The sequence below is a fragment of the Macaca nemestrina genome, chromosome 4 (genome assembly GCF_043159975.1).
Source record: "Macaca nemestrina isolate mMacNem1 chromosome 4, mMacNem.hap1, whole genome shotgun sequence".
Classification (NCBI taxonomy): domain Eukaryota; kingdom Metazoa; phylum Chordata; class Mammalia; order Primates; family Cercopithecidae; genus Macaca; species Macaca nemestrina.
This window is the reverse complement of record NC_092128.1, coordinates 87521591-87547816: the sequence shown is the minus strand read 5'-3', so window position 1 is coordinate 87547816 and position 26226 is coordinate 87521591. Positions and strand designations below refer to the sequence as shown.

The 26226-nt window shown below is 39.7% G+C and overlaps 1 protein-coding gene across 1 annotated transcript in view; it reads right to left on the bottom strand.

Moving 5' to 3' along the window:
• The window catches only part of LOC105475628 (tetraspanin 13), a 30813-nt gene extending 6397 nt beyond the window's left edge, over window positions 1-24416 (bottom strand). Inside the window, exons 1-3 of the mRNA XM_011731057.2 lie at window positions 24137-24416; window positions 1414-1581; window positions 666-746 (exon numbers count right to left, since the gene is read on the bottom strand). Of these exons, the coding sequence (XP_011729359.1) occupies window positions 666-746; window positions 1414-1581; window positions 24137-24199 (312 nt within the window). The 5' untranslated portion in view covers window positions 24200-24416. The remainder of the gene's footprint in view (window positions 1-665; window positions 747-1413; window positions 1582-24136) is intronic.
• Window positions 24417-26226: the final 1810 nt, after the last annotated feature.

Sequence of the window (26226 nt, the reverse complement as noted above, 5' to 3'; positions counted from 1 at the left end):
ATGTATTTAATATGTAAAATGTGTCATCCCTGCAGAAAATGTATAAAGCTGGAGCCTGTAACTTTTAGTACTGTGTACCTAAAATAATTTTTATTTTAAAAATCAGTAAAACTCTTCAAAGGCTTATTCCTCAGTTTGCAGCAAAAATTAAGGCACTATTTCTATCCCAAGGATGAAAAACTCCTAATTTTTTACATGCATTTAAAAGAATTTACATGCAATTTAAAAGAAGCACTTGGTTCAAAGGCATAATTCTCAGGGTGTTAACAAGGCAAAAGTTCTGTTGCTCCATGACAGAAACCTGAATTTGTCTACAAATTAGAGTTTGAAAACAGTCATTGCTAGAACGGAGCCGCAAACATTCTGGAGCAAATATTTCATTGCATAATGGTGGGAAAAGATTGGGGGAACATCTTATAGCCATAGCACTTTTTACCCAGTGACAGCAAAATCCGATTTAAAAGATACAGAAAATAGCAACACCTGATGGTGTCCGGCTCCAACCTGCTGCACGAATGCAAAGGGAACAACAGAGTTTTGCTATCCAGAGTGAAGGTGGCATTCTGCGCAAGATGAAATTATTTTATATTCTAATCATTTCTCTCCTTTTTTTCATACTCATGCTACGTGGTATAATAAAGTAGAAGAAAAAAGTCTTAGCTTACCTGTTGCTCCTGGTTCAGGGCTAAACAAGCACAAGATACAGAAAACTGAACAATAAATACAACTAAGAGAATAATCATATACTGAGAGTTAGAAGTTAAGGATACTTCTAAATATTCTTAAAATGGCATAAAACAGAGGTACAGAGGTACCGACAACTTTAGATTGCACGAGAAGCAATTAACCCAGAATACAGAACAGATGGCACTTAGAGGAAGTTCAAAAAGGATACACATATTATTATTTTGGTAATACACAGTTGTATCAAATTTATATAGAAAAATACTAGTCATGATAATTACATAACTAAAAATAGATTAGAATTTCATTCAGAATAAAATAAAAATTCTTACATATACAAAACAGAAATAAGTATAGATAAATACATGTAAGCTTTTTAATATTAAGTCTAAAAAAACACTGAAATTCTCAACCAAACATGAATGTGTAAAAAAGGGCCTAGAAGTCACCAAATCAATTCAATTTAACTCTGAATTTACAATACATGATAAATAGGACTACACTGAACTTGCAGAATATATTCTTCAGGATGTCACAAGGGCAGGGTGAGAATATGAAAACATACAATAACATTACCCCAAGAAATGTTTCAAATAGTTCTTGAACAAATATGCATAAGGCTTGCTTAGAGTTGCTTTCTGGCAATAAATTTCCTAGTGATAATATTCAATTAGTTGTAACCATTAAAATAGTCATCAAGGGTAAAATCTTGATTTTTAAAAAGGATACAAAAAATAGCAACACCTGATGATGTTTTACAGCTCCAATCAGTCCCACTAAAGCAATCAGGAACAAGAAGATGCCCACTGCAATGACCACGCCGACCACTCGGAGACTGGAAATCAGCCCAAAGCCAATGCCCCACGCAGCAATTCCAATTAGCAGCAGACTAACCAACTGCAAAAACACCCGGGGACAGGGGTACAGGACGAAGGAGAAGAGAGAGAATGGGGAAAACACCAGTTAATTAAATATCAACAACATCCTTCAGGCGCCTACTTAGTCTCTTACAAATAAGCACCTAAAACTCAATACAAGAACACACAGAAGATCTCAGTAGGCAGTATTTTCTTAACAACTTACATTAATCCCCAGTCGTGCTTTATTCTTGCAAAAGAAAAAAAAAAAAAGACTAATATGCTAACACCCAAAATTCTCACAAAGCCTCAGAAGTCATGTTTGTAGAGCCTAAACGCATGCTACTTAAGATTTTGAAGAAATCATACACGCAAAAACTTCTAGATGCCAATCTCAGTCCAACATATTGATCTCTTCAAATGGACATCACCTATCTTTCCTTCAAAGCCCAAATGCACTGTAATTTCCTCTGGGAAGCCCCCCTAGTCCCCAACAGACTAAATAAATCCCTCCATTGTCTGGTCTATCTCTGTTCCTGGAACATGGTTCTCTCGTTCCCTTCATCACACATTGTGTTTCCAAGCCTGACTCTCCAGAAGACTGACAGCAACTTGAGAGCAAGGACCCACATCTTTTCACCTCGCTATATAGCCCCAGAATCTAGCACAAGACCAGGTCCCTGGGGAATACTCAAAAACTGCTCATAGAATTGCTGCTGAAATTAATTGCTTTAAATGTCATCATCTATTTTATTAAAAATCATATATAGACAGATCATGAAAACTCTTAGCAGAATAAAAAGAATGTAAGAGACTTTAGCTATTTAAAGGGAACCAGTATTCTGAGCAAAAAGAAATTATTTGATATTCCAATTGTTTTATCCATATTATTTATAAAACAACACTGGCTGAAGAGCACATGCCTAGTGGTTATGACCTGTAAAACTCAAAATGACATCACTTCTTTAAAATCCCACTTAAAAATAGTATGCCACATAAAGATGATGATTCATTTATAGAAGATGAAGCGTCCATAGATATTAGGGGAGGAATGGGGGACAGGTTGTTGAACAGGAAGGAAACAGTATCTTCACTTCAATCGTGGATCAACCATTTTCTGGAGCAATCTGACAGCATAATACCCAATTAGGAAGAATCAAAACACAAAATATCTATTTTCTAGTACCATTTAAAAGCCTGATAAACTTTGCTTAGAAATATAAACATAAATTACCACTTACTCAAATGGATCTTTTTCTGCTCAAATGTATAAATTTTCATATGTAATATAATAGTTTATCAGGCAAATTTAACATCTACTGGTAGAGTAAACCTTCTTACATATGTAGAGATACAAGCAAAACTGCTACATGAGTGTCTATTTGTACTCTTACAGAAAATTTTTTTTGTATTTTTTTTGCCAAAGAGACAAAACTTGAAAATAAAAGGAACCATCTACAGCATAATAGAATCAAATTAGAGAGTTACATGGACTTGGTGGGCTCCACTGCAGTCGGTACACCCAGCAAGCTTTTCTTTTCAGAGGGACAAGCAGAGGCAAAAATTTTCACAAATTTTGCCACTCAGAAATTCACCTAGTCCTTCTCATTTTCCCAACTGCTCCTCATCAGCAGGCCCATTTGCCTCTGTTTCATTTTATCATACACACTGACAGTCTTCTCACAACTTCAAACAGTCTTGGACTGAGAAAAAGTCCTCTGCCCCTTCACAAGTGAGCTTATTTCTGACTCTGTGGTATTCAAATTTAACACATTTCCTTTCGGGAGCTGTACAAGACAGAAGCCTGAAGGAGGTGCGAAGGAAGAAGGAGAACTGGATGATGCACGGCAGGAGGGCTATGCTTAGCATCCTTGCTGCATCATGGTACCAAACACTGAAGACGGTCCACATGTGCAAGACATCAGAGCAGCCTGCTGTATTTGTTTCCAGAGAAACAGAACCAGTAGGAAATATATCTATATCTATCTATCTACCGAGTGAAAAACCAACAGTGAAACAGACAGAGACAGAGAGATTTTAAAGAACTGGCTCACATGATTGTCGTGACTGGCAAGTCAGAAATTTGTAGGGCTGGCCAGCAGGCTGGAAACTCAAGCAGAATTCCTTCTTCCTCAGAAAATCTTAATCTCTATTCTTAAGCTCTTCAACTGATGGGATAAGGCCCACCCACATGACGGAAGGTAATATGATTTAAAGTCAACTGATTGTAAATGTTAGTCACATCTACAAAATACTAACATCCAGTCTAGTGCTTCACCAAACAACCGGACACCATAGCCTAGCCAAGTTCACATATAAAATTAACCATCACATTTGCCAACATCCAAGTCCTGGGTGTGATGCATATCCTAATTCAGTTAAATTCACAGGGAAAACTACATTGTATCCTTTAAGTCTTAGAGCCAAAAAGATAAGAAGCATGAACAACCTGGTATTATTAATAAAATTCTTCTAACCCCATAGTTCTTTAAGATCTTTAAAAGATTCTTTAAATCCTTTTGGGAATTATACTACAACCTTACCATATTACTGAAATTCTTAAATATGAGAATATTAAAAGTTACACATGCTTAAATGTTAAATTAAAAGTTAATTATTCATCAACAAGTACTTGATGCTGACTGTGTGTTAAACGCCAGAGACAAGACATCCCTATTAGAACAGGGCTTGGCAAACTTTCTCTGCAAAGGGCCAGTTATTTATTATCAGGCTTTGTAGATTACATGGTCTCTGCCACAACTATTCAACTCTGCCACTGTACACAAAAGCAGTGACAGACAATACGTGAACAAATGAGCAGGCAGGGCTGTGTTCCAATAACACTTTATGTATACATAGCAAAATTTGAATTCATATAATTGTAGTGTATCACAAAATATCATTCCTCCTTTTTTTTTTAACATTCAAAAATGTGAAACCATTCTAAGCTAGCAGGCTGTATAAAAACAGTTTCAATGAGATGGATCTGGCTGTGACCTATATAGTCTTTGGACCCTTGCTCTAGAAGTCAGTACAGAAGAAAATGAAAAATTACAATAGGACAAATAATTGCTACACCAGAGATTTTTTATAAGGTGAGTCAGAGTACAGAACAATAATCTCCCACACACACACACAAAAAAAATCCAGAAAAATAGAATAGGCCAGCTGACCCCTCTGTGAATATAACCTTAAGTAGCAAAAGAATAATTTTTATTTTATTTTATTTTATTTTATTTTTTGGAGACAGAGTTTTGCTCTTTCACCCAGGCTGGAGTGCAATGGTGCAATTTTGGCTCAGTGCCACCTCCGCCTCCCGGATTCAAGTGATTCTCCCACCTCAGCCTCTCCAGTAGCTGAGATTACAGGCATATGCCACCATGCCCAGCTAATTTTTGCATTTTTAGTAGAGACGGGGTTTTACCATGTTGGCCAGGCTGGTCTCGAACTCCTGACCTCAGGTGATCCACCTGCCTCGGCCTCCCAAAGTGCTGGGATTATAGGCATGAGCCACCATGCCTGGCCAAGAATAAATATTATCATATGTGGTAAAAGATGGAACTAAATTAAGGATCTTTAAAGGAGGTGCTTATCCTAGATTATGAGATGGGTCCTAAATGTTGTATCCTTTTATGAGGTGGGCCCTAAATGTCATAATAGGTATCCTTAAGAAAGAGGCACAGGGAAATTAGAGAGAGACACACACAATGTAGAAAGTTACATTAAAAAAAGAGGCAGAGACTAATGCAGCCACAAGGAATGCCAGCAGCCACCAGAAAATGAACGACGCAAGAACAGATTCTCCTTGAGGTCCCTGAGAGAGCCTGACTCTGTGGACACCTTGATTTTGGACTCCTGGTCTCCAGGTCCAGAGGGGATAAATTTCTGTTGTTTTGAGTCACCATGTTTGTGGTAATTTGCTACAGCAGTCCTAGAAAAGAAATACAGAACAATTCATCTATTTGGAGTTTGACAAATTAGGAACCTCTCACTCTTATAGAACCTGCCTGGAATCTTACCATCAGTGGAACCCTTACCATGTAGCTGGGGTAAAGTGTTCTGGTGCCCTCATCAGCATCCTCCCAGCAAAGCAAATACACTATTTGCCTCATCGTTTTGGCAAAATGAGGAAACTCTTCAATGCTCACTCAGTTGCCAACTAATAGGCTCATTAATAATGAGAATCTATTAATGTAAATGTAAAAAAAAAAAAAAGATCTCTACAACCAAAAAGAGGAAAAAGAGCACTAGTTTAATTCTCAGATTAGGCATTATGCTATTATTGAGAATGTTATCTAGAATATTCACAAGTACCTCTGTTCTGTTTTTTTCTTTTCCTGCAGATAGGGGAAAAAAAGAGGCTGCTTCCTTCTATATAACCCTCTGTCAAGGGCATTCCTCACCAAGCTGATTCTGCTGTGTCTTCAATATAATTTTCCATCTACCCTAATTACCACTACCAGGCAGTCCTCTAAAACCATCAAAGAGGGTTTCCTATTGCTGCTTTTCCAAATTAACACAAGTGTAGTGGCTTAAAACAACACAAATGTAGTGCCTTACAGTTCTGGAGGCCGTGTTGGTCAGGTTGTACTCCTGAAAACTGCAGAGGGAGAATCTGTTTCCTTGCTTCGTCTGGTTTTTGGGGGTTTACTGCATTCCTTGGCATATAACCCCTTCCTCTGTCTTCAAAGCCAGCAGCATACCATGTTCAAATCCCTCAAATATGCACATCCTTTTTTGACTCTGATCCTCCTTCCTCCCTCTTCTAAGGACCTGTGTGATTCCATAAAGCTCACCCAGATAATCCAGAATAATCTCCCCATCTCAAGATTCTTCATTTAATCACATCTGCAAAGCCCTTTTAGTTACATAAAGTAACGTGTTTGTAGGTTTCAAGGATTAGGATATGAACGACTTTTTGGAGTGTGTTAGCTCACCACAGAGGGTTATTGGAACATGGGCAACTGAGCTACCATAGAATCCTTTCAGCTACAAATATTTTAAAACACTGAAAAGATTGTAACATTTTATTTAAATATGTAACTGAGCACAGAGAAACTATGAGAAATTCCTACAGGTCAGAAATGAAAGGAGAACTGAAAGCTAGAACTGCAAGCATACAGCTGATGCTCTGGGGTCCCATGAGCAGGTGGGCAAGGAGTTCCTGCGTCAGAACAGTCCCTAACGGGAATGGATTTAGGTTTCGTAGCAGAGCTAGGAAGTGTAACTGAGACTCCTGCATAACTGGGATGTCCAGAAAGCTGTTTTTTTAGTGTCAGGGGTTAGAGAAAAACCACAACAATCTATCCAGAAAGACAGTAAAGACTTGTCAGTCTCTTCAAAAAGTCTGCAAGAAAGAGAAACACGAGCCTATCAAACAAGAGCCTACCATGCCCATGCTTGCAGTCTAAGAGTGCATTGCCTCAGGCATGCAGGAATCCTCAAGACAAACATTTCAAATAAAAGCTGATGGCACTTGGTGGAGAAAAGCTCATAAAAGCATATCCAAAATTTGCTCAGGATGGACCCTTCCAAATCCCAGCCCATACAGGATTTCCAAAGAAAAAAATAAAAGCATTGTGCCAATCAATAAATCACAAAATGACTAAGAAAAAAATTTACCATGAGAGAGATATGACAAATATAACAAAAGAAGGATAAAAGCTCCCAAGAACTTGAGATGACAGAACTAACTGAAGGAGACTAAAACAAAACATTTTAAACTGACTAAAAAGATCAAAGGGTACTGGGTCTGGTGGCTCACGCCTGTAATCCCAATACTTTGGGAGGCCAAAGCAGGCAGATCACTTGAGGTCAGTTGTTCAAGACCAGTCTGGTCAACATGGTGAAACTCTGTCTGTACTAAAACATTTTTAAAAAACAGCCGGGTGTGATGGTGGGCGCCTGTAATCCCAGCTACTTGGGAGGCTGAAGCAGGAGAATCGCTTGAACCCGAGAGGCAGAGGTTGCAGTAAGCAGAGATCGTGCCACTGCACTCCAGCCTGGGTGACACAGTGAGATGCCGTTTCAAAAATAATAATAATAAAAAAAATTTTAAAATATTAAAAAGAAAAAATAAAATAAATAGTTAAAGGGGGAATAAAAACTATTAAAAAAACGATATTTTTACAAATGCAAACTTAAAAAAGAGCCACATAAAACAAACCCAATGGTAGGAGAAGGAAGAGAAACTTACAATAGAAAGAATACATAAAGCTTCATTAAAGGAGAAAAAAGTAACAGCCCTTGGCAAAATTATTTAAGAGAAAGATTAATAATAAATCCTTCCAAATTTTTTAACTGATAAATACCTATCAAAAACCCAAAGCAAAAATCAAACTCAGTGACAAAAGACAGGAAAGATTACTCTAGCCAATGGAAAGATAAAAATAAATCGTAAACATTTTCTCCAAAATTCAGGAATAAGACAGGGTGTGGGCTTTCACCACATCTATTCAGCACTATAGTGGGGTTTTAGACAACTAAGTGTAAATATAGAAGAACAATGGGAGGAGAGAAACACAGCTTTCATTATTCACAAATTATTAGGTGTATCTACAAAGAAAATCCAAAAAATAAAAAAAAATTAAAATTGGTAAGAACCAGCAAAGTTGCTAGAAACAGAATCAATATACAAAAATCAACAACATGCCGATGCACCAAAAAAATTTTTTTCATGTACTTTTTAGTCTATAATTTGTAATATGCCCCCAAAATATAAGGTATATATGAAGAAATCCAACAAAAGTAGTCCAAGATCTTCATGAAGAAAATTGTGAAATGTATTTGAAGCACATGAAAAAAGACGTAAAATAAACAGAGATAAAGATTACGGACAAAAGCTTGTATCTGCTGCACGTTTTCTCAGCCCAGCTGCACTGTCACCAGAACCATGAAGAAGAAATGCTCCTGGGGAGCAAATCAGTCCTGTCAGTGATTCAATCTAACTGTCCTGAATGCCACCCTTGTTGTTTTCACCCATGTCTGTAAAACTTGAGCCTGACTCTACAAATTTTGGATGTATTTCCTTTTTTTTTTTTTTAAGTAAAATTAAATACATAAAATTTAAAAACTAAGTTAAAAACCATCTAAAAATATCAGAACTTATTATAATGACCGGGCATGGTGGCTCATGCTTGTAATCCTAGCACTTTGGAAGGCCAAAGCGGGCAGATCACTTGAGGTCAGGAGTTCGAGATCAGCCTGGCCAACATAGTGAAACCCCGTCTCTACTAAAAATACAAAAATTAGCCAGAAATAGCTTGAACCTGGGGGGCAGAGTTTGCACTCGTGCCACTGCACTCCACCCTGGGTGACAGAGCAAGACTCTGTCTAAAAAAAAATAAAATAAGAGATATGACAAATACCTCATTTTAATGGTTCAGTCATTAAAGCAGGTAACTGATACAGATCTAAATAAGCCAGCAGCGTAGTCTTTGAGACGGGTAAAATTCTAAGTCAGTAGAGAAAGAGTAGGCTTTAATAAGTAGCCTTGTGACAATCACCTTCTCATTTTGAAAACTGATATTATTTATCCCTACCTCAAACCATAAACTCTGGGCTTAAAAGCACAACTTAAAAGTACAGAAAAAATTTTAATGACTTTTTAAGTAAGGAAAAATGTCTTTGAAACAAGTTTCAAAAAACGCACATATAACACTGACATGGCATTTACTCTGTTTAAGAAAATATTATAAGGATTTTACATTTATTAACTAATTTAATCTTCACAAAATTCCTAAGAGGTAGGTACTACTGCTTCCATTTTCCAGATGGGAAAAGCTGTGCACAGAGTGAGATCTTAAGTAACTTGCTCATGGTTAGACAGCAAGGAAGGGATAGAGCTGGGATATGAACCCAGGCTACCTGGCTGTAGATCTGTGTTTTTGCCTACCATACCATCCTACCTGTTACAAATTTAAACTTCTGTACTGTACAGTGAAAAATACAAGACAAATGTGGGAGAAGCCTAGGACCAGGAGAATATATTTCCAGCACACATGAATATTTAAAAATGCCTACAAGGCCAGGCACGGTGGCTCACGCCTGTAATTCCAGCACTTTGGAAGGCCAAGGCAGGTAGAACACCTGAGGTCAGGAGTTTAAGACCAGCCTGGCTAACATGGTGAAACCCTGTTTCTACTAAAAATACAAAAAATTAGCTAGGTGTGGTGGCACCCACCTGTAATCCTAAGTACTTGGGAGGCTGAGGCAGGAGAATCGCTTGAACCCGGGAGGAGGAAGTTGCAGTGGGCCAAGATGGCACCACTGCACTCCAGCTTGGGCAATAAGAGCGAAACTCCATCTCAAAAATAAAAATAAAATTAAAATTAAAATGCCTACAAATGAACTTAAGACAAAAAGCAAACTGAAAAGTGGTCAAAGGCAGTAAGAGGCAATTCACTGAAAAAGAAATTGAAAGGTCAACCAACACATGAAAAATGTTAAATCGCATCAAAAATCAGGGAAACAAAAATTAAAACAAGGAAATACCATCTCATATGCACTAGACTGGCAAAAATTAAGCCTGATGACACCAAGAATGTAAAGAACCTAGAACTCGTGTATAAGTAGAAATACAAATTGTGGTAGCCACTTTATGTAACAAATTAACAACACCTAGGAAAATTAAAGATATGTATCCTTTACTACCCCAGCAATTCTGTTTCTAGGTTAATCCCCAAGAGAACACCTATGTCCCCAACTAGACATATACCAGGATTCTGCCACAGCCTTGTTTGTTACAGTAAAAAATTAAAAACATTTGCAAACATCATGACTAGGGAATTCACAGACTCTAGTGTGATCACACATTAGAATACAAATGATTTTTATCTATTTCTATTAAATTGACAAATTTCAAAAATGTAAAGAAAATCAACAAGTTGCATAAATACAGATAAAACATATCATTTATATAAATTTTCAAACACAAAAAACAATACTATATGTTATTTGTACATGATTAATGTATGTAACATATGACACTGTCATGCATATTCATGCAAATGACAGATCTTGATTTCAGGACAGTGACTACCTTTGAGAGAGGAAAATGGGAAAGGGACTGGAGAGTGGGCCTTTAGTTATAGAGCAACATTTATCTTCTTAAAAGACAGATTAGCTGGGTTCAGTGGTGTGCCTATAGTCTCAACAGTAGCTGGGACTCGGGAGGCTGAGGCAGATTGCTTGAGCCCAGGAGTCCTGAGCTGTAGAGCGTTGTGACTCCACCTGGGAATAGCCACTGCACTCCAGCCTGGGCAACACAGAGAACCGTCATCTCAAAAGAGAGAGAAAAAAAAAAACACTGGCATATGTGAAATGTATAAAGCCAGTGAGTTCAGAGGGGTCTACTGCATTATTTCCTGCACATATGAAATTTCCTAATTAAAACTAGCCTTGAAAAATGTAACAACCCCCTTCTTACTAAGTCACCAATTCTAAATTCCTCTGCTTGGCTTTCCTCTGTAAATTAGTTCAACTTTTCCTCAACCAGCCTTAGCTCCCACGATCTCCCAAACCCAGCTACTTAAATCTAGACAGTCTCACTTGTCTCTCAAATATTTCACATCGATTCCCATCTATGTATATTCAAGTGCAGTCCACATTCCCTCCTATAATTTGTTCCTATTTAGGAAAGAGGAGGCTTGGGAATGAAGGTGGTATACAACTGAAGGCAACAGGCAGTAAGTTGCTGATTCTCCACATGTTTATAACAGAAGGCAATGCTCTGGGTTCATCACAGTCAGATGGTCTCAAATGTGAACCAAGACACTGCCCTGCCCCATTTTCACGCCCAACTCCTAGGTGCACATAAGCACACACATGCACATGCAAATACACATTCTCATTTGTAAGGACCATTCCCAAAGGTGAAAGAAAACATAGACTCAACTGTCCAATCCAAAACAAATTTTGCACTTATTACAGCAACAGTGAAACTGTACATCATAAACTTGTTTGTGCTAACCAATTTTCTAATAAACAACCAAAAGTATGTTGGATTTGTTCATTTAAAAAGTCAAAAACAATGTGTTTTCCTGTGTATGACTAGTGTTTCTAACACATTATTTTAAAAATCCCCCAAATACCCAAGTTAACTTTTAAAATTATAACACCTGATTTATAATATGCCTCTAATAAGATCTGATTATCAGCGTATCTTTAACTTTACTAAAGGAGACTTTTAAAGATAATAATAAAACAATTTATTTCTCGGTAGTGATAATAATTTGTTATGGTTGGTTTGTAACTGTGAAGAGAATAAGACTATATGAGGTCTTCCAAACCAGTGATCTAAAAATTGTTGATTCAAACAGTTAACTCTAATTGCATAATTAAAAAGCCTAGGTTTGTCACCAGAACTTGCTAGACAAAGGGACTCCAAAGAATCTTTTGTTCTATTATAATAACAGTTTTCTTATGAAATCAACTGTAATAGAAAGTAAATGTACACCTATGACAAACAGTTGCCTTCCCTTTGGGAGACAGAATGCTGCTAAAAAAGGAATTATGCAGCATCTGTTAATTCATTGCTAGTAATGTTTTTATAAGCAAGGAAGCACCAACCTTTCCCGTTTTCTCTTTAAGACAAAGAAAGACGAATCATATTAAAAGAGTTTTAAAAAGAGAACTAAAGGAGCTGTAATGGAAAAGGTACACCAAAGCAAGATCATAAAACTGGTCATAAAAAGTGTCTAAAACTAGCATTTCTTCCTCAAGTAAACCCCAAGAGAAAGTGACAATGGCAAAACTGCAAGTGTACATGTGAATAGAGTCTAATGAAGGTGAATAAACAGGAAGGTGCTACAGCAAGGAACATAGAAATTCTCAGCCAGGCCAGGCGCAGTGGCTCATGCCTGTAACCCTAGCACTTTGGGATGCCGGGGAAGGAGGACTGCTTGAACCCAGGTAGTTTGAAACTAACCTAGGAAACATGGCGAGACATTGTCTCTACCAAAAGAATAAAAAAATTAGCCAGGTGCCGTGGCAACCAACTGTGGCCCCAGCTACTTGGGAGACTGACTCAGGATAGCTTCAGCCCAGGAGGTCAAGGTTGCAGGGAGCTGCGCTCATGCCACTGCACTCCAGCCTGGGCAACAGAGCAAGACCCTGTCTCAAAAAGAAAGAAATTTTTAGCCAGGGCTCACAGCACAAACACAGAACACCACAGCACAGGTGGGGCGTAGTGGTTCACATCTATAATCCTAGCACTTTGGGAGGCTGAGGCAGGATCACTTGAGCTCAGGAGTTTGGAGACCAGCCTGAGCAACACAGCAAGACCTTGTCTCAAAACAAAAACAAAAAAGAGAGAGAGAGAGGTCACCATGGCACTGAAGTACCTGGCTAGAGATTCTAATCTGTTCCTTTCATTTTATAGGTGAGGAGTAATGTGACTTTTTTTCTCCCTATAGAACTGCATCATAGTGCCTAGGAATATATTTAAGAAATTTTTTACACTGAGATGTAATATTAAAGACACTATTATAATGCATAAGAAATTGTAGTTCCTGCTTTATAGGCATATCAACAGGTATTTGAATAGCATTTCTTTAATTTACTTCCTATGAGATTTGGTCACACAGTGATGTGTTAAGGACCAGTAATGCCCTCTACTCATTTGACCTTTCCATTAGTTAACTACAAAATGTTAAGCTTATTCATTTTGTGCTTTTTTACTTTTATCTGATTCAGAAATTTTGTCACATACACGTACATTCACATACAAGCAGAAGAGCACACTGTGTGTTGTCTAGAATAGAAGAACAAGAAATTCTACTTGGAATTAAGAAACAATATATTTGAGATCACTCTAGCAAACAGCATTGTTTTAACATAAAGCAACAAGTGTTTATCTATCTTTCGGATTGATATATACAATAATGGTATTAAAGAACAAAGAGAACCAGTAGCGGTGACTCACACCTTTAATCCCAGCACTTTGGGAGGCCGAGGCAGGCAGATCACGAGGTCAGTAGTTCAAAACTAGCCTGGCCAGCATGGTGAAACCCTGTCTCTACTAAAAATACAAAAAGAAAAAAAAAAATTAGCCGGGCATGGTGGCGCGTGCCTGTAATCCCAGCTACTCAGGAGGCTGAGACAGGAAAATCGCTTGAACCTGGTAGGCAGAGATTGCAGTGAGCTGAGATCACGCCACTATATTCCAGCCTGGCAACAGAATGAGACTCTGCCTCAAAAAATAAATAAATAAAAATAAAGAACAAAGAAAGATATATGCATAATGTTCTTTATAATCCAGTATATGCAGGTGTTGAAATATTAAACCACTATACTAAGCCTTGCAGATGATGAAGAAATTGCTAGGATATGCTAGAATTAAGAATAGAAGAACTGGGAAAGTTGCTGCCCAGAATAAGAATGACCTCTGTCCTAGACATGTGTTGTTTTTGCAACCTAACACATATATTTCCAGTACAACCATTAATGACTGGCCCCTCTGACCATCATCAGCAGCAGACACACAAAATTCTGGCCTACCAACCATGGTTGCCCATCCTTCTATCGACAGTGATTGATCCAAGGGATGGGTCCATAAGCCAACAGGGTCAATAAGTGTGTCCTGTAAGATCGGTAAAGGAATACTGAAAGGAAAAAAACAATAGGTTCATCTGACCTAGCAAGCTATAAGGACGACATTGATTCTGCCAGTGGCCATCATGTACAGGGAAAGATCTAGCCCCCAAAAGAAACCAAGCAGAGGCAAGCTAAGCTGAAAAGCAGATGAAAGGGGCGAGCGACTGCTGAGTCCCTTGATCCCACAAAACCTTATGACTCAACTATTGGATGTCCCAGTTATATGAGCCAATATGATTGTTTCAAGAACATCGATAACCCATGAAGTAACCTGATTAATATAAGCTTCACCTTGTGTTTATCACAATTTTTTAATACCTGCAAATTTGCACTGACCCTATTTACCTTCACCATTGAGACCACCTTCCTTACCAACCCCAAATCTAAATTCTCACCTTGTCAATAAGTTTTTAAAACCATGAGCACTCCCTTTTAGCTGAAAAGACATCCCTAAAGCTTCTTACTCTGCCATCAAAAGAAGAATGGAATCAATGAGCCAGAGGAATGTCCCATCTTTTTTCTACAAACACCCTCCTTGGCGTTACTAAATGTAACACCAATGTAAGTTTTACCACTGAGCAGGTCCATGGTTGCCTGCAGACTAGGAGGGGGGTTTAGGGGTGGGGAAAAAGGGATTTCAAAGAAGGATGAGGAGATTTTCAGAGGTCTTGAATGTGGTCATGGGTTCACAGGTGTATACATATGCCAAAACTTATCAAATGCTACACTTCAAGTATATTCGCCTTACTGTGTCAATAATATTTCAATAGATCTGTTTCCCCCAAAAGACAAAGCTTTACAAGGAAAGACATTTTAGACCATCTTCTGCCTGGCATGGAACAATTCATGGTACCTAGAGTTTTGTATGTAATTTGGCGGCATGCCAAGGACAGTTGGGCAGGAAAGTTGACGGAGACTGGGCCCATGACAATATGCTTGAATTGTGCACATGCCCTGGGTTACCTGGGTCTTGACTTCTTTTTCCATGAAAATAATAAACCTTACCATTTTAAGCAGTGATAGCTGGGTTTCTATTACTTTGGGCTAAACTCTATTCCTAACATTGTGGTCTTTGTTTTAAAGACAGTCAGATCAGGTCACTTCTACGCTGGCTGTCCTTTGTTTCTGATCTCGAGATAAAGTCCATACTCCAAGGCTGACAAATCCCAAGATGTGAAGGGCCTGGATTATCACCCGAGGTTATTCATTAGCCACCATTCCTCCTCCCAGCCATCCTTGGAATTCTTCTGATGGGCCTTCTACACTTTAAGCGCCAGACAATCAAGGCCCAAGTTATCTTATATTCCTAGCACCTGGCCAAGACTGTGAAGCAGAAGAGGTGCTCAAAACATACTGTTGAATGAAAGAGCATATGATATTGCTCATTACCCTTTCCGGACAAGGAAATGCTAATTCTCCAATCTATAAAATATTTGGAGGGGAAGAAAGTCAGCCTAATGATGTTCCATATTATTCTCTGTCTACGTAACCTTCAATCTTTCATCAAATATCCACCACATTTCAAAAACAAGATGAAAAGGCAGATTTTAATATTGTGAAAACAACTACCTTTTTTTTTGAGTATCAAAATTCTTCCAAGGTAAGTGAATTGCTTTGAGGATGAAAGACTTTAAAACATTTGAAAAAGCCAGATTAGATGTTGTAAATTATTCAAAAATGTTTTGTTAGCACTAAAGCAAGAGAGAAGTTATGACGGTAGTGGAAGGCAAGCAAATTTAAAACAGCAGTAAGATACAGAAGGACTCTACCAACAAAACGTAATATGGCATCCACAGACATGTAAAGAAAACAAAGGTAGCCAGGTTCAATGGCTCACATCTGTAATCTCAGTACTTTGGGAAGCCAATGCAAGAGGATTGCTTGAGGTCAGGAGTTCAAGACCAGCCTGGGCAACATAGCAAGACCTGTCTCTACAAAAACAATTTTTTAAATTAGCTGGGTAGGGTAGAGTATGCCTGTAGTTCTAGCTACTCAGAAGGAGAGAAGGTGAGAGAATTGCTTGAGCCAGGGGTTCAAGGCTGCAGTAAGCTATCATCACACACTGCACTCCAGCGTTGGTGACAGAGTGAGACCCTGCCCCTAAAAAAAGAAAACAAAGCCCCAGACTATCTTCCTCAATATGCCTCAACACTCACAATGAGGAATTATGTGTGAATACTGAACTCTCTTCTGAACTTCTGCTTAATGTGGAAAACTAAAGAGCAATTACGAAAAGATCAAGCATGTGTTTCTACGATGCCAAACGTCTGGATGGAAATGTGAAAACTCTATAAATAATCTAGATTTTGCTAAATAGCCAGACATTGAGTGTTGAAGCCAAAACCTCAGTTCTTTGATTGCTTTAGGATCATTCTTCAAATGACACAGAAAGCCTGAAGTGCTCTTGCAAATATTTTTCTTCATTATGGTTCTCTATGATGCCATTGCTTTTATACTTACTAAACAAAAAATACAAAGTATATGGAAATTATATAAAGGTGACTGAAAGTAAGGGACCTCCACTTGTCACTTTCCAACTAACTGAGGTGACTTCCACAGCTGCCAACAAAGTTCCAACCCCACCCTACCACTTCCTTCTTTGGAGCATTTCTGGAAGTCAAGAAATGAAGTATGGGTAGAAGAACCCTGTACTGATTCCTGCATTCAATTGACTAAATGCCAACCACATGCCAGGGCTGTGGCGGGCAGGCAGGAAAGCCAGAATGACTGGGACATGGCCTTTATTGTTCAGAGGATTATAAGAAAAATAAAACGGTAATTGCTCTTTTCAATGCCTTCTTCACTGACAAATTCAGGAACCAACTCTTGGCCCCCATCTCCTTGAAAGGGTTTGCACTTGACTTCTGAGACACCAACCTCTCTGCAATTTTCCTCCTACCTGACTGGCCAGTCCTTTTCAGGCTCCCTTGCTGAATGTTCCTCCTCTCCTGCATCTCTTGATGTATGAATGGCACTGCTTCAATCCATGGACCACTGCCCTTCTCTATCTACTCTCACTAACTTGTTGATTTCATCCAATCCCAACTCTTTAAATGGCTCCCTGAACTTAAATCTCCAGAAAGTCCTCTCCCCTGAGTGACAGTGTGGTTACTATAAGTGCTACCTGACATTTCCACTTGGGTTTCTTTGGCATCGCATCTAATACTGAATCCTCTAATTCATCCCAAAGCCTCCTCCACCTACCATTTTCCCCATCCTAGTTAATGGCAAATCTATCCTGCCAGTTCCTTGAGCCACAAATCATAAGTAATCTGTGACTTGTCTCTTTCTGTAAATCAGGTCGCCCTACCTCCAAAACAGTCTCAGAATCTATTTCTTTTAATTTTGTTGCCACCATACTAATCCAAGCCTCCATCATCTCATGCGCAAATTGTAGCAATAGCTTTGTAACTAGTCTCAATGCTCCCACCTGTGCCATCTCTAATCTATTCTTAACTCAAGAGTCATATAGCCTTTTATATAAAAATCAGACTATATCAGCCCTCAAACCTAAACACACCATTGGCTCCCTATTTCACTTGGTATAAAAGCTCATGTCCCTATGGTGCTCTCCTGGGTCCACCCATTACTTCTCTGACCTCATTTCCTACACTGCACTGCCTGCTTGCTCTGTCACACTCATATTTGACTCATCTGTCCCTTGCATAAACCAGCAATACTCCTCCTGGCCAGGCACAGTTGCTCACACCCGTAATCCAAGCACTTTGGGAGGTCAAGGTGGGAGGATTGCTTGAGGCCAGGTGTTCAGTGCTAGCCCGGACAACACAGACCCTGTCTCTACAAAATAGTTTTTAAAATTCGCCAGGCATGGTGGCACATGCCTGTAGTCCCAGATACTTGGTAGGCTGATGTGGGAGGATCACTTGAGCCCAGGAGACAGCTCTCCAGCAGTGAGCTGAGATCATGCCACTGTGTGACAGAGCAATACCCTATCTCAAAAAAAAAAAAAGAAAGAAAGAAAGAAAAGAAAAGAAAAAAAAAAGCAGAAATATTCTTCCATCACGATCTTTTCAAAGACCATTTCCTCTACCTGAAACACTTTTCCCAGATAACTGCTCTTCATCTCCTTTAAGCCTTTTGATATAGTTTGGATATTTGTCTCCTCTAAATCTCATGTCGAAATGTAATCCCCAATGTTAGAGGTAGGGCCTGGTGGGAGGTGATTCGTAGGGGTGGATCTGCCATGAATGGTTTGGCACCATCCCCTCAGTGATAAGTGAACCCTCCCTCTGAGTTCACATGAGATCTGGTTGTTTAAAGTGTTTGAAAAGTGTTTGGCACCTCCGCCTCACTCTCCCCATGTGACACAGAGGCTTCCATTCCCCTTCCGCCATGATTGTAAGCTTCCTGGGGCCCTCACCAGAAGTAGATGCCAGCACTATGTTTCCTGCAGAACCATGAGGCAATTAAAGTTCTTTTCTTTATCCAGTCTCAGGTATTTCTTTATAGCAATGCAAGAACAGTTTAACACCTTTCTTAGACTGTTTTCTTTCTATGCAGGCCAAGCGTGACCACCACATGTGAAGCTGTGTACCCATCCTCCCACATCCACTCCACTGCCCCACCCATCGTTCCTTTTACTCTGCTTTGTTTTTCTCCATAGCACTTATTTACCTTCTAATATGATATAGAATTTACTTACTTATCATCTGTCTGCCCCCATAAACGTAAAGTCCATGAAGGCACGCCATTGGGGTTTCGTTCACTGCTATTGATGTTCAATTAATATTCATGATTACAATAAGGAACAGAAAGAAAATAACTTGGGCACATCTTATACTTACATTAGACTCACAAATAACCCCAACCAGTTACAATTGTAATACAATTTTACAGGAAGTATATTTGTTCAAGAGAAAGGGTAGAGGAAATCCACAGACATGTTTGAAAGGTTGGCCAATAATGGGGAAAAAAAAAAGGATATTACAAGAAATACCCAATTCTACAGTGGATAAATAAAAGTAATTCCTACTTAATATTACTACTTTTTAACCTAATGCTAACTTTCATGCTTTAAAATATTTAGCTGTGCTTCTGCCTTTAATCTTGATCACTACAAGCTAAAAGAAACAAAATATTGTTTTATATGCATTTTCTTTACGCAAGTTTTACCTGTGAAGAATAGCTGCAAAGCAGCAGCCAAGTCTATAAATTCAGCAAAATTCAACTTTTTCCACCTGAAGCTGTAACAACTTATTTCTATTATACATCCAAAGCATTTATACACTATCTGATTTTATCCGTACACAGCTTCATGAAGGAAGACTGAAAAATATCATCACCAATTTACACATGAAGAAACTGAAACTCAAAGTAAGCCGTCTATCCAGTAATAGAGTTAGAAAAGTTTCAGTTTTCTTCATAAATCCAGTGATCTTTCTTCCCATAATTTGTATGGACATATTTTTTATCTAACAGATAAAAAAACAGAATTTTCTTCCCATAAATTGTATGGTCATATTTTTTTATCTAACAGATATGGCACACTTTATCTACTATAAAATGCATCCCAGGCTGGGAGCAGTGACTCATGCCTGTAATCCCAGCACTTTGGGAGGCCGAGGCGGGTGGATCACCTGAGGTCAGTAGTTCGAGACCAGCCTGGCCAACATGGCGAAACTCTGTCTCCCCTAAAAAGAGAAAAAATAAGCTGGACGTGGTGGCAGGCACCTGTAATTCCACGGGAGGCTGAGGCAGGAGAATCGCTGGAACCCAGGAGGCGGAGGATGCAGTGAGCCAAGATCGTACCACTGCACTCTAGCCTAGGCAACAAGAGTGAAACTCCATCTCAAAAATAAAAATAAAAACAATAAAATGCATCCCAATTTCAGAGATGATAAAAATATAAATTAATGTGTTTTCAAAATAATGTAATTCGGTATAATTTTTATGCTGCATGAGAATTTTTCTCAAAACAACCAAAAGTATAAGGAAAAAGCATTATGACAAAGAGAAAGAAACAAACATGGACAGATGTTAGAAGAATGAACACACACAGGAGAAACAAAACGGTAACTTCTGAAATTTCCCTCCTGATTTTAAAACTGGCAGGGCGACTCTTAAAAAAAAGTCCCAGTAAATAGACGCTTGGTCATATTTTTCAGTTTGGTTCTATTTAACTAAGTCAGCTACCTTTTTTCTGGTTGGGTGTTTTCAATAGAGCTTTCTTCTCTGGTTAAGAAGCACAAGGAGACATATTATAAAGCTCCAAAATATTACATATTTTCATACAAAATTTATTTCATATTTTCTAAAATTTCCCACATATCGCTAAGCATAATTTTCAAAAGTTTTTTCACTATTTGTCAAACTCTTTTCAGCCTAAAATATTCCTATAAACTATTAAAAATAAGTCATTTTCCCAAATCATTTTCATTTTTATGTATATCCTAAATGGTATCAAAAAGACCCACACACTATTTCTACATTTCCTTGATTCAATCACACCTCCTTTATTCCCCCTACTTCTCTAACCCACAAATATCTCCCACATTCCTAAATTTTATGGTGCCTAAAGTCAGTATATTCCTTATACGCCATTTAATTTTCCCACTCCATATCTCTCATCTAGATCCTGTCTTCTGAGTGCATTTGCCTTTGTAGGTATTTATTTCCCACAGTTCTCAAAAGAGTGCACACAGTAGGCAAATATTTATTGACTGAATACAACTCCTGAAAACATGTGTAGAAAAGGGAGTAAATAAAAACGAGGCTTCATAAAAGCATATTGATTTTTAAGCCCTGTTTGGTTTGCTGCTGTATTTCCAAACTGAGAATAGAGCCTGGCACACAGTAGGCACTCAAGTATTTGTTGAATGAAGAAACTGAAAGTTTCTTTAAATGCAGGAAGTTCTGAGGCCAGTCACTCTCTTAGAATACCGTGAAGGTGAATTCAGGAATGTAGCTTCCCCCTTTTCTTCTATATTTACAAATTGTTAACACATACTACACTAATTTAAGCTTGCCCAGTACTGGCGATCCTATTAACTAAAATAATCAAGCCATAAACAACAACAAAAACCAACTGCTAACATTCTGCCAGCCGGGCGCTGTGGCTCATGCCTGTAATCCCAGCACTTTGGGGGGCCAAGGCAGGTGGATCACCTGAGGTCAGGAGTTCAACACCAGTCTGGTCAACATTGTGAAAGCCTGTCTCTACTAATAATCAAAAAATTAGCTAGGCATGGTGGTGTGCACCTATGATCCCAGTTACTCAGGAGGCTGAGGCAGGAGAATCGCTTGAACCCAGAAGGCAGAGGTTGCAGTGAGCCAAGATCATGCCACTGCACTCCAACCTGGGCAACAGAACAGACCCCATCTTTAAAAAAAAAAAAAAAAAAAAAAAAAATTCTGCCTAATGATCAAATTTCCTTGTTTGGGACTTGCAACTTGTTTTTAGTGACATGCTTTCTGAGCTGACCATGAACGTGGCACGAATCTCAGGCTCATTAGCAAGCTACCAGAGCATGCGGACAGTTCAGCTGATACAGTCCTAAGTTCCTTGAGAAAATGCTTCCTCGAGAAAATGCTTCAACACAGCAGTGATGATGCTTCAGGCAGCCATGGTTTTTGCACCTGCTGTTTCCACATGCAATCCTGGTTTAACCAACACTTTTAGAAATGACCTCAAATGTAATCCTGTAGTGTGGAGCACATTTTAGAGACAGTGACCAGGGTGGGATTAGAACCTACAAAGAGTGTTTCTATTCATGACTTATAAACAAATATCTCCCAAATCTTCATGCTCAAACCATCCCCAACTGCCTCACACTTTTTTCATCTTAAAATGTTGAGAAAGAGATCAGGGGAGACATAGAAGCTAAATAACGGCCATAGCACATTTTCAGTATCTATCTAAGACTTGATCCACCTTACCTGTCACTTGCCTCCACTTTAAATTGCTACATTTATTTAAGCCTATTTAAAATGTAAAAGAAACAAGTAGTCACTAATTCATTTTAAGAAATGTCCCTTTGTCTAAAAAGTCTATGATTTAAAAGAGCTAGCCATTTTTATTGTCCCGTGAATTTCCAATTCATTAAGTTTTACTGCTCAGCTATTAAAACCAATAGAATACACACTTTGAAGGTCAATGATTTAGAATAGATATTAAATAGTCTTAATATGTCCCTTTAGAATCACCTTTCTTTTGCCTCACTTTCCTGATATACTCTAAATACAACTAAAAATGGTAAGTCTAGAAAGCAGTGGAACTTCATTTTTAAATAACTTGCCTTTCTAAAAAATATTATACATTAATTTATATAGACCCCTCAGTCAAGTAAATATGCAAAGTAGACATTCCACTCTGTGTAAGCAGACACTGCAAGATTAAGTGTCTGGCAAACAGATGACTAAATCATTGGCAGAAAAAAAAAAAAACAAAAAACTCAGGGCACAAAAAAAGGAATTTAAAGTTCTAAGCAGGCCATTCACATTGATTTAAAAAAAAAACAAAAACAAAAAAACTAGAGAACTGGTCAGCATTTACTTAATAAACAGCCACGGTGATAAGCATGCCTCAGGTTGATACAGATGAATTTTGATCTGAAACTTGACATGTGTCTCCAGGGAACTAACTGTATCACCAGGTGTTCTAAAATTTTTTTCCCCCAAGTCTACTATTAATGGCCATGCTGACTATATTCTTTACTAACTAGCCATAAAAGCATACTCAATGCCTGTTTCTGTCTTGCCTTCAAAGCTTGCAATCATGTTCATATACAAAGGACGAGTAATGGTAAAAAAGACCCAACCTCCTTCTCCTGTTGGTGACCACAAGGCAGCCTCTCTATTCCAAGGATGTAATCTAAGCTTGTACAGATGGCCTAGCTCTCTGCTAATGCAGGGGTGCTGGGTTCGTTTTCAGGGTGGGTGCTGCAAAGCGCCAGGTATATTTATAGAAAGGAGCAAGACTACAATGGAGGGATGATGACAGAAGAGGAAGTTTCTTCCGCCTGGTAGAGGCAGCCTGTGGAAAGATCTGGATTCCACAGCCTAGGTTCCACTCCTGACTCGTCAACTACCAGCTATGTAAACTTATTAAAACCTTTTTGGTCGTTTACCTTATGTATAAAATGTAGACAATGCCCCATTCCCTCTGAAGGTTGGCAGCATGATGAACGAACATTGTGTACGTAAAACCTGGGTCGTGATAGGCATTCAATAAACGTCGATCTGTCCTGCCCATCCTTCTGTTCACCCAGAATTGCGCCTCAAAAAATCACAAAGATAGCCTGCAGCGTTAAAACTAAGAGGCCCAAGCTGGCTGGCAGGGAAAGAAACGACTTGGGTGGGGGCTCGCTTATTTCCTGGAGGACTTGGTTTAAAATGGAGTTAGGATATTGATCATGGACAAGACACGCAGAAAAAGCACCATGTACGAGCAAAACTGACAACAACAAAAAGACATCCCTTTACTGCGAGCACGAAACAAACTTCGGAAGCAGCGGATATCCTGTGAACCTACTCAGTGGCCTCAATTAAAATCCGGAGGGCACGTAGAGCTAACCCAGGGGCACACCAGCCATATGCCGCCTCGTCAGTTTCAGGTCACGCCATTCTGCAAAATTGTCCGCAAGCCCGGACCGCTCTCGCGCCTCCACGCCTGGCCCAGATGCGTTTGGATGCCAGAAGCGAGCGGCAGAAGGGTTCGGGGTGGGAAAGCGGGGAGGTCCGGTTAAATGTTTGAAAAACAAGGCGGTGGGTGAGGGGGCGGGGTGGAGCAATGTGGCAGAGACGCGGCCAGCGAGCCTGAAAGACGGCGGCTTCACAATGAACGAAAGGAAGAGGCTGCGACAAGCGCCGGCGCCCGGTCCCCGGCGGGGACGGATGGTGAGGCCGGGGGCGCGCAGAGCGTGGGAAGCCGGGAAGGGGGAGCGGGATGCAACCAGTGAGTCGCTGGTCAGACAGGGAAGTCAAAGAGCGCCCAAGCAGGTGCAAAACCCCCAAGCGGGCAGGAACGGACTGGGGATACTCACGGTGTAAAGCAGGTTGAGGGCGCACAGGCAGTTCTTGGAACACGCGAAGCCCCCGCAAACCATCTTGGAACCTGTGGTTGCCGGCAGCTGCACGTAAATTCGACTCCGGCGGAGGTTCCCGGACAGCCGCTTTGTCCTTGCCTTTGGGGCCTGGCCCAGGAGGGGCAGCAGCGCGGACGTGGGTGGGGGACCGGGGCCGGGGCCTGGGGCTGCAATACGCGGAGCGCGCGCGGCGGTTCGGACCAGCTCTGGAACCTGCGGCCGCAGCAGCTGAGTCGGAGCCGGAGCCCTAGCCCCGCCCAGCCCCTTCGTCTCGCCCAGCGCGCTGATTGGCCGCTGGCAGGGAACAAAGGTAGAAATATGCAAATAAATGCGCTCCGCCGGCCGGGATCCGGGAGGGGCGGAGCGGTCCCCGGGAGAGGGGGAAGGGGCCAAGGCAGTGTAGGAGGGAGCCCCAGGCCAGAACTGGTGTTGGCGACATCGGCGTGGTTTCCCCAGGAGCAGGTGAGGAGGGAGGGCGGGGCTCGGAGGAGATCCACGCTGGCAAGGAGAAATATGACAGCACCTCTGGATTCTTGGTCCTGGCAGATGACGTGGCACCATTTTGAATGAGATTTCAAAACTAAGCACCTGGTGTTATTCAAGGAAGGAAGGCAGGAAGCAAGTAATGAATGAAAACATGTGAAAGATTTAAAAGAGAACGAAGTGGAGGGACATGAAAGGGAGAAAATAAGTGAAACAATTTTTTTTTTTAAAGAATAAAATCCCTGCTTCTCTCAGAAAATAAGATATGTGCCCTATAATTGTGACCTGTGACAGGTCAGACGTATCCTATAAAGATTTGCAGAATACTAATAAACTTTATGAATACATGCATGCAAAGGAAAATCAAGAGAGCGAGAAGGTGGGGATGGTTAATGGGTACAAAAAAATAGAAACAATGAATAAGACCCACTATTTGACAGCACAATAAGGAGACAATCGTTAATAAGAACTTAATTGTGTATTTTTAAATAACTTAAAGAATGTAACTGGATTGTTTGTAACTCAAAGGATAAATGTTTGAGAGGATGGATACCCCATTCTCTGTGATGTGCTTATTTCACATTGCACGCCTGTGTCAAAACATCTCATGTACCCCGTAAATATATACACCTACTATGTGTCAACAAAAGTTTTTTTAAAAAAAATTAAAAAAGAAAATCAAGAGAGATTATTTTGTGTTCTGGTCGTGAATTTCGGTAAACTTACTTTTTCACAAAAATAACTGTGAAAATCTTCAAATAACTCAGACTTCACTTCAATTAATTCATTATCAGTTTACTGCTTCTCTGCTATAGAAATGCATCTTGTATCCTTAATTCTTCACCTATAAATTGGGATTTTAAAAGTATGTCAAGCACTTTTTGCATAGTGCCTGGCACAGGGTAAGGCCTCAATAAATGTCAGCTGGTATTCGTAGATCTAACATTTTGTAAAGGCCTACTGTGTTCCAGGCACTAAGCTAAGGCAATAAAGGTTTAGTTATTTTATAGTAGCTTCTACCAAAGAAAAAGGTTTTATAAAGAGATTTGCAAGTTTACAATACTGTATCTAACCTAAAGGTCTATATGGAGTAAATTATGTAATTGTAAATGCTAAATTTGTATTAAACATTGCAGCTGATTAAAATAATTTGTCGGCCGGGCGCTGTGGCTCACACCTGTAATCCTAGCACTTTGGGAGGCCGAGGCGGGCGCATCACGAGGCCAGGAGATCGACACCATCCTGGCTAACACGATGAAACCCCATCTCTACTAAAAATACAAAAAATTAGCCAGGTGTGGTGGTGGGTGCCTGTAGTCCCAGTGGGGCGGCTGAGGCACGAGAATGGCGTGAACCCGGGAACCGGAGCTTGCAGTGAGCCGAAATTGCGCCACTGTACTCCAGCCTGGGCGACACAGCGGGACTCTGTCTCAAAAAATAATAAAATAAAATAAAATAAAATAAAATAAAATAATTTGTCTTCTTAGAATTCTCTGCTCCCTCTTGCAGCCTCTCCCCTCCCCTGACCCCACCATACCAACAAGACCTCATTGATTTGTTAGGTT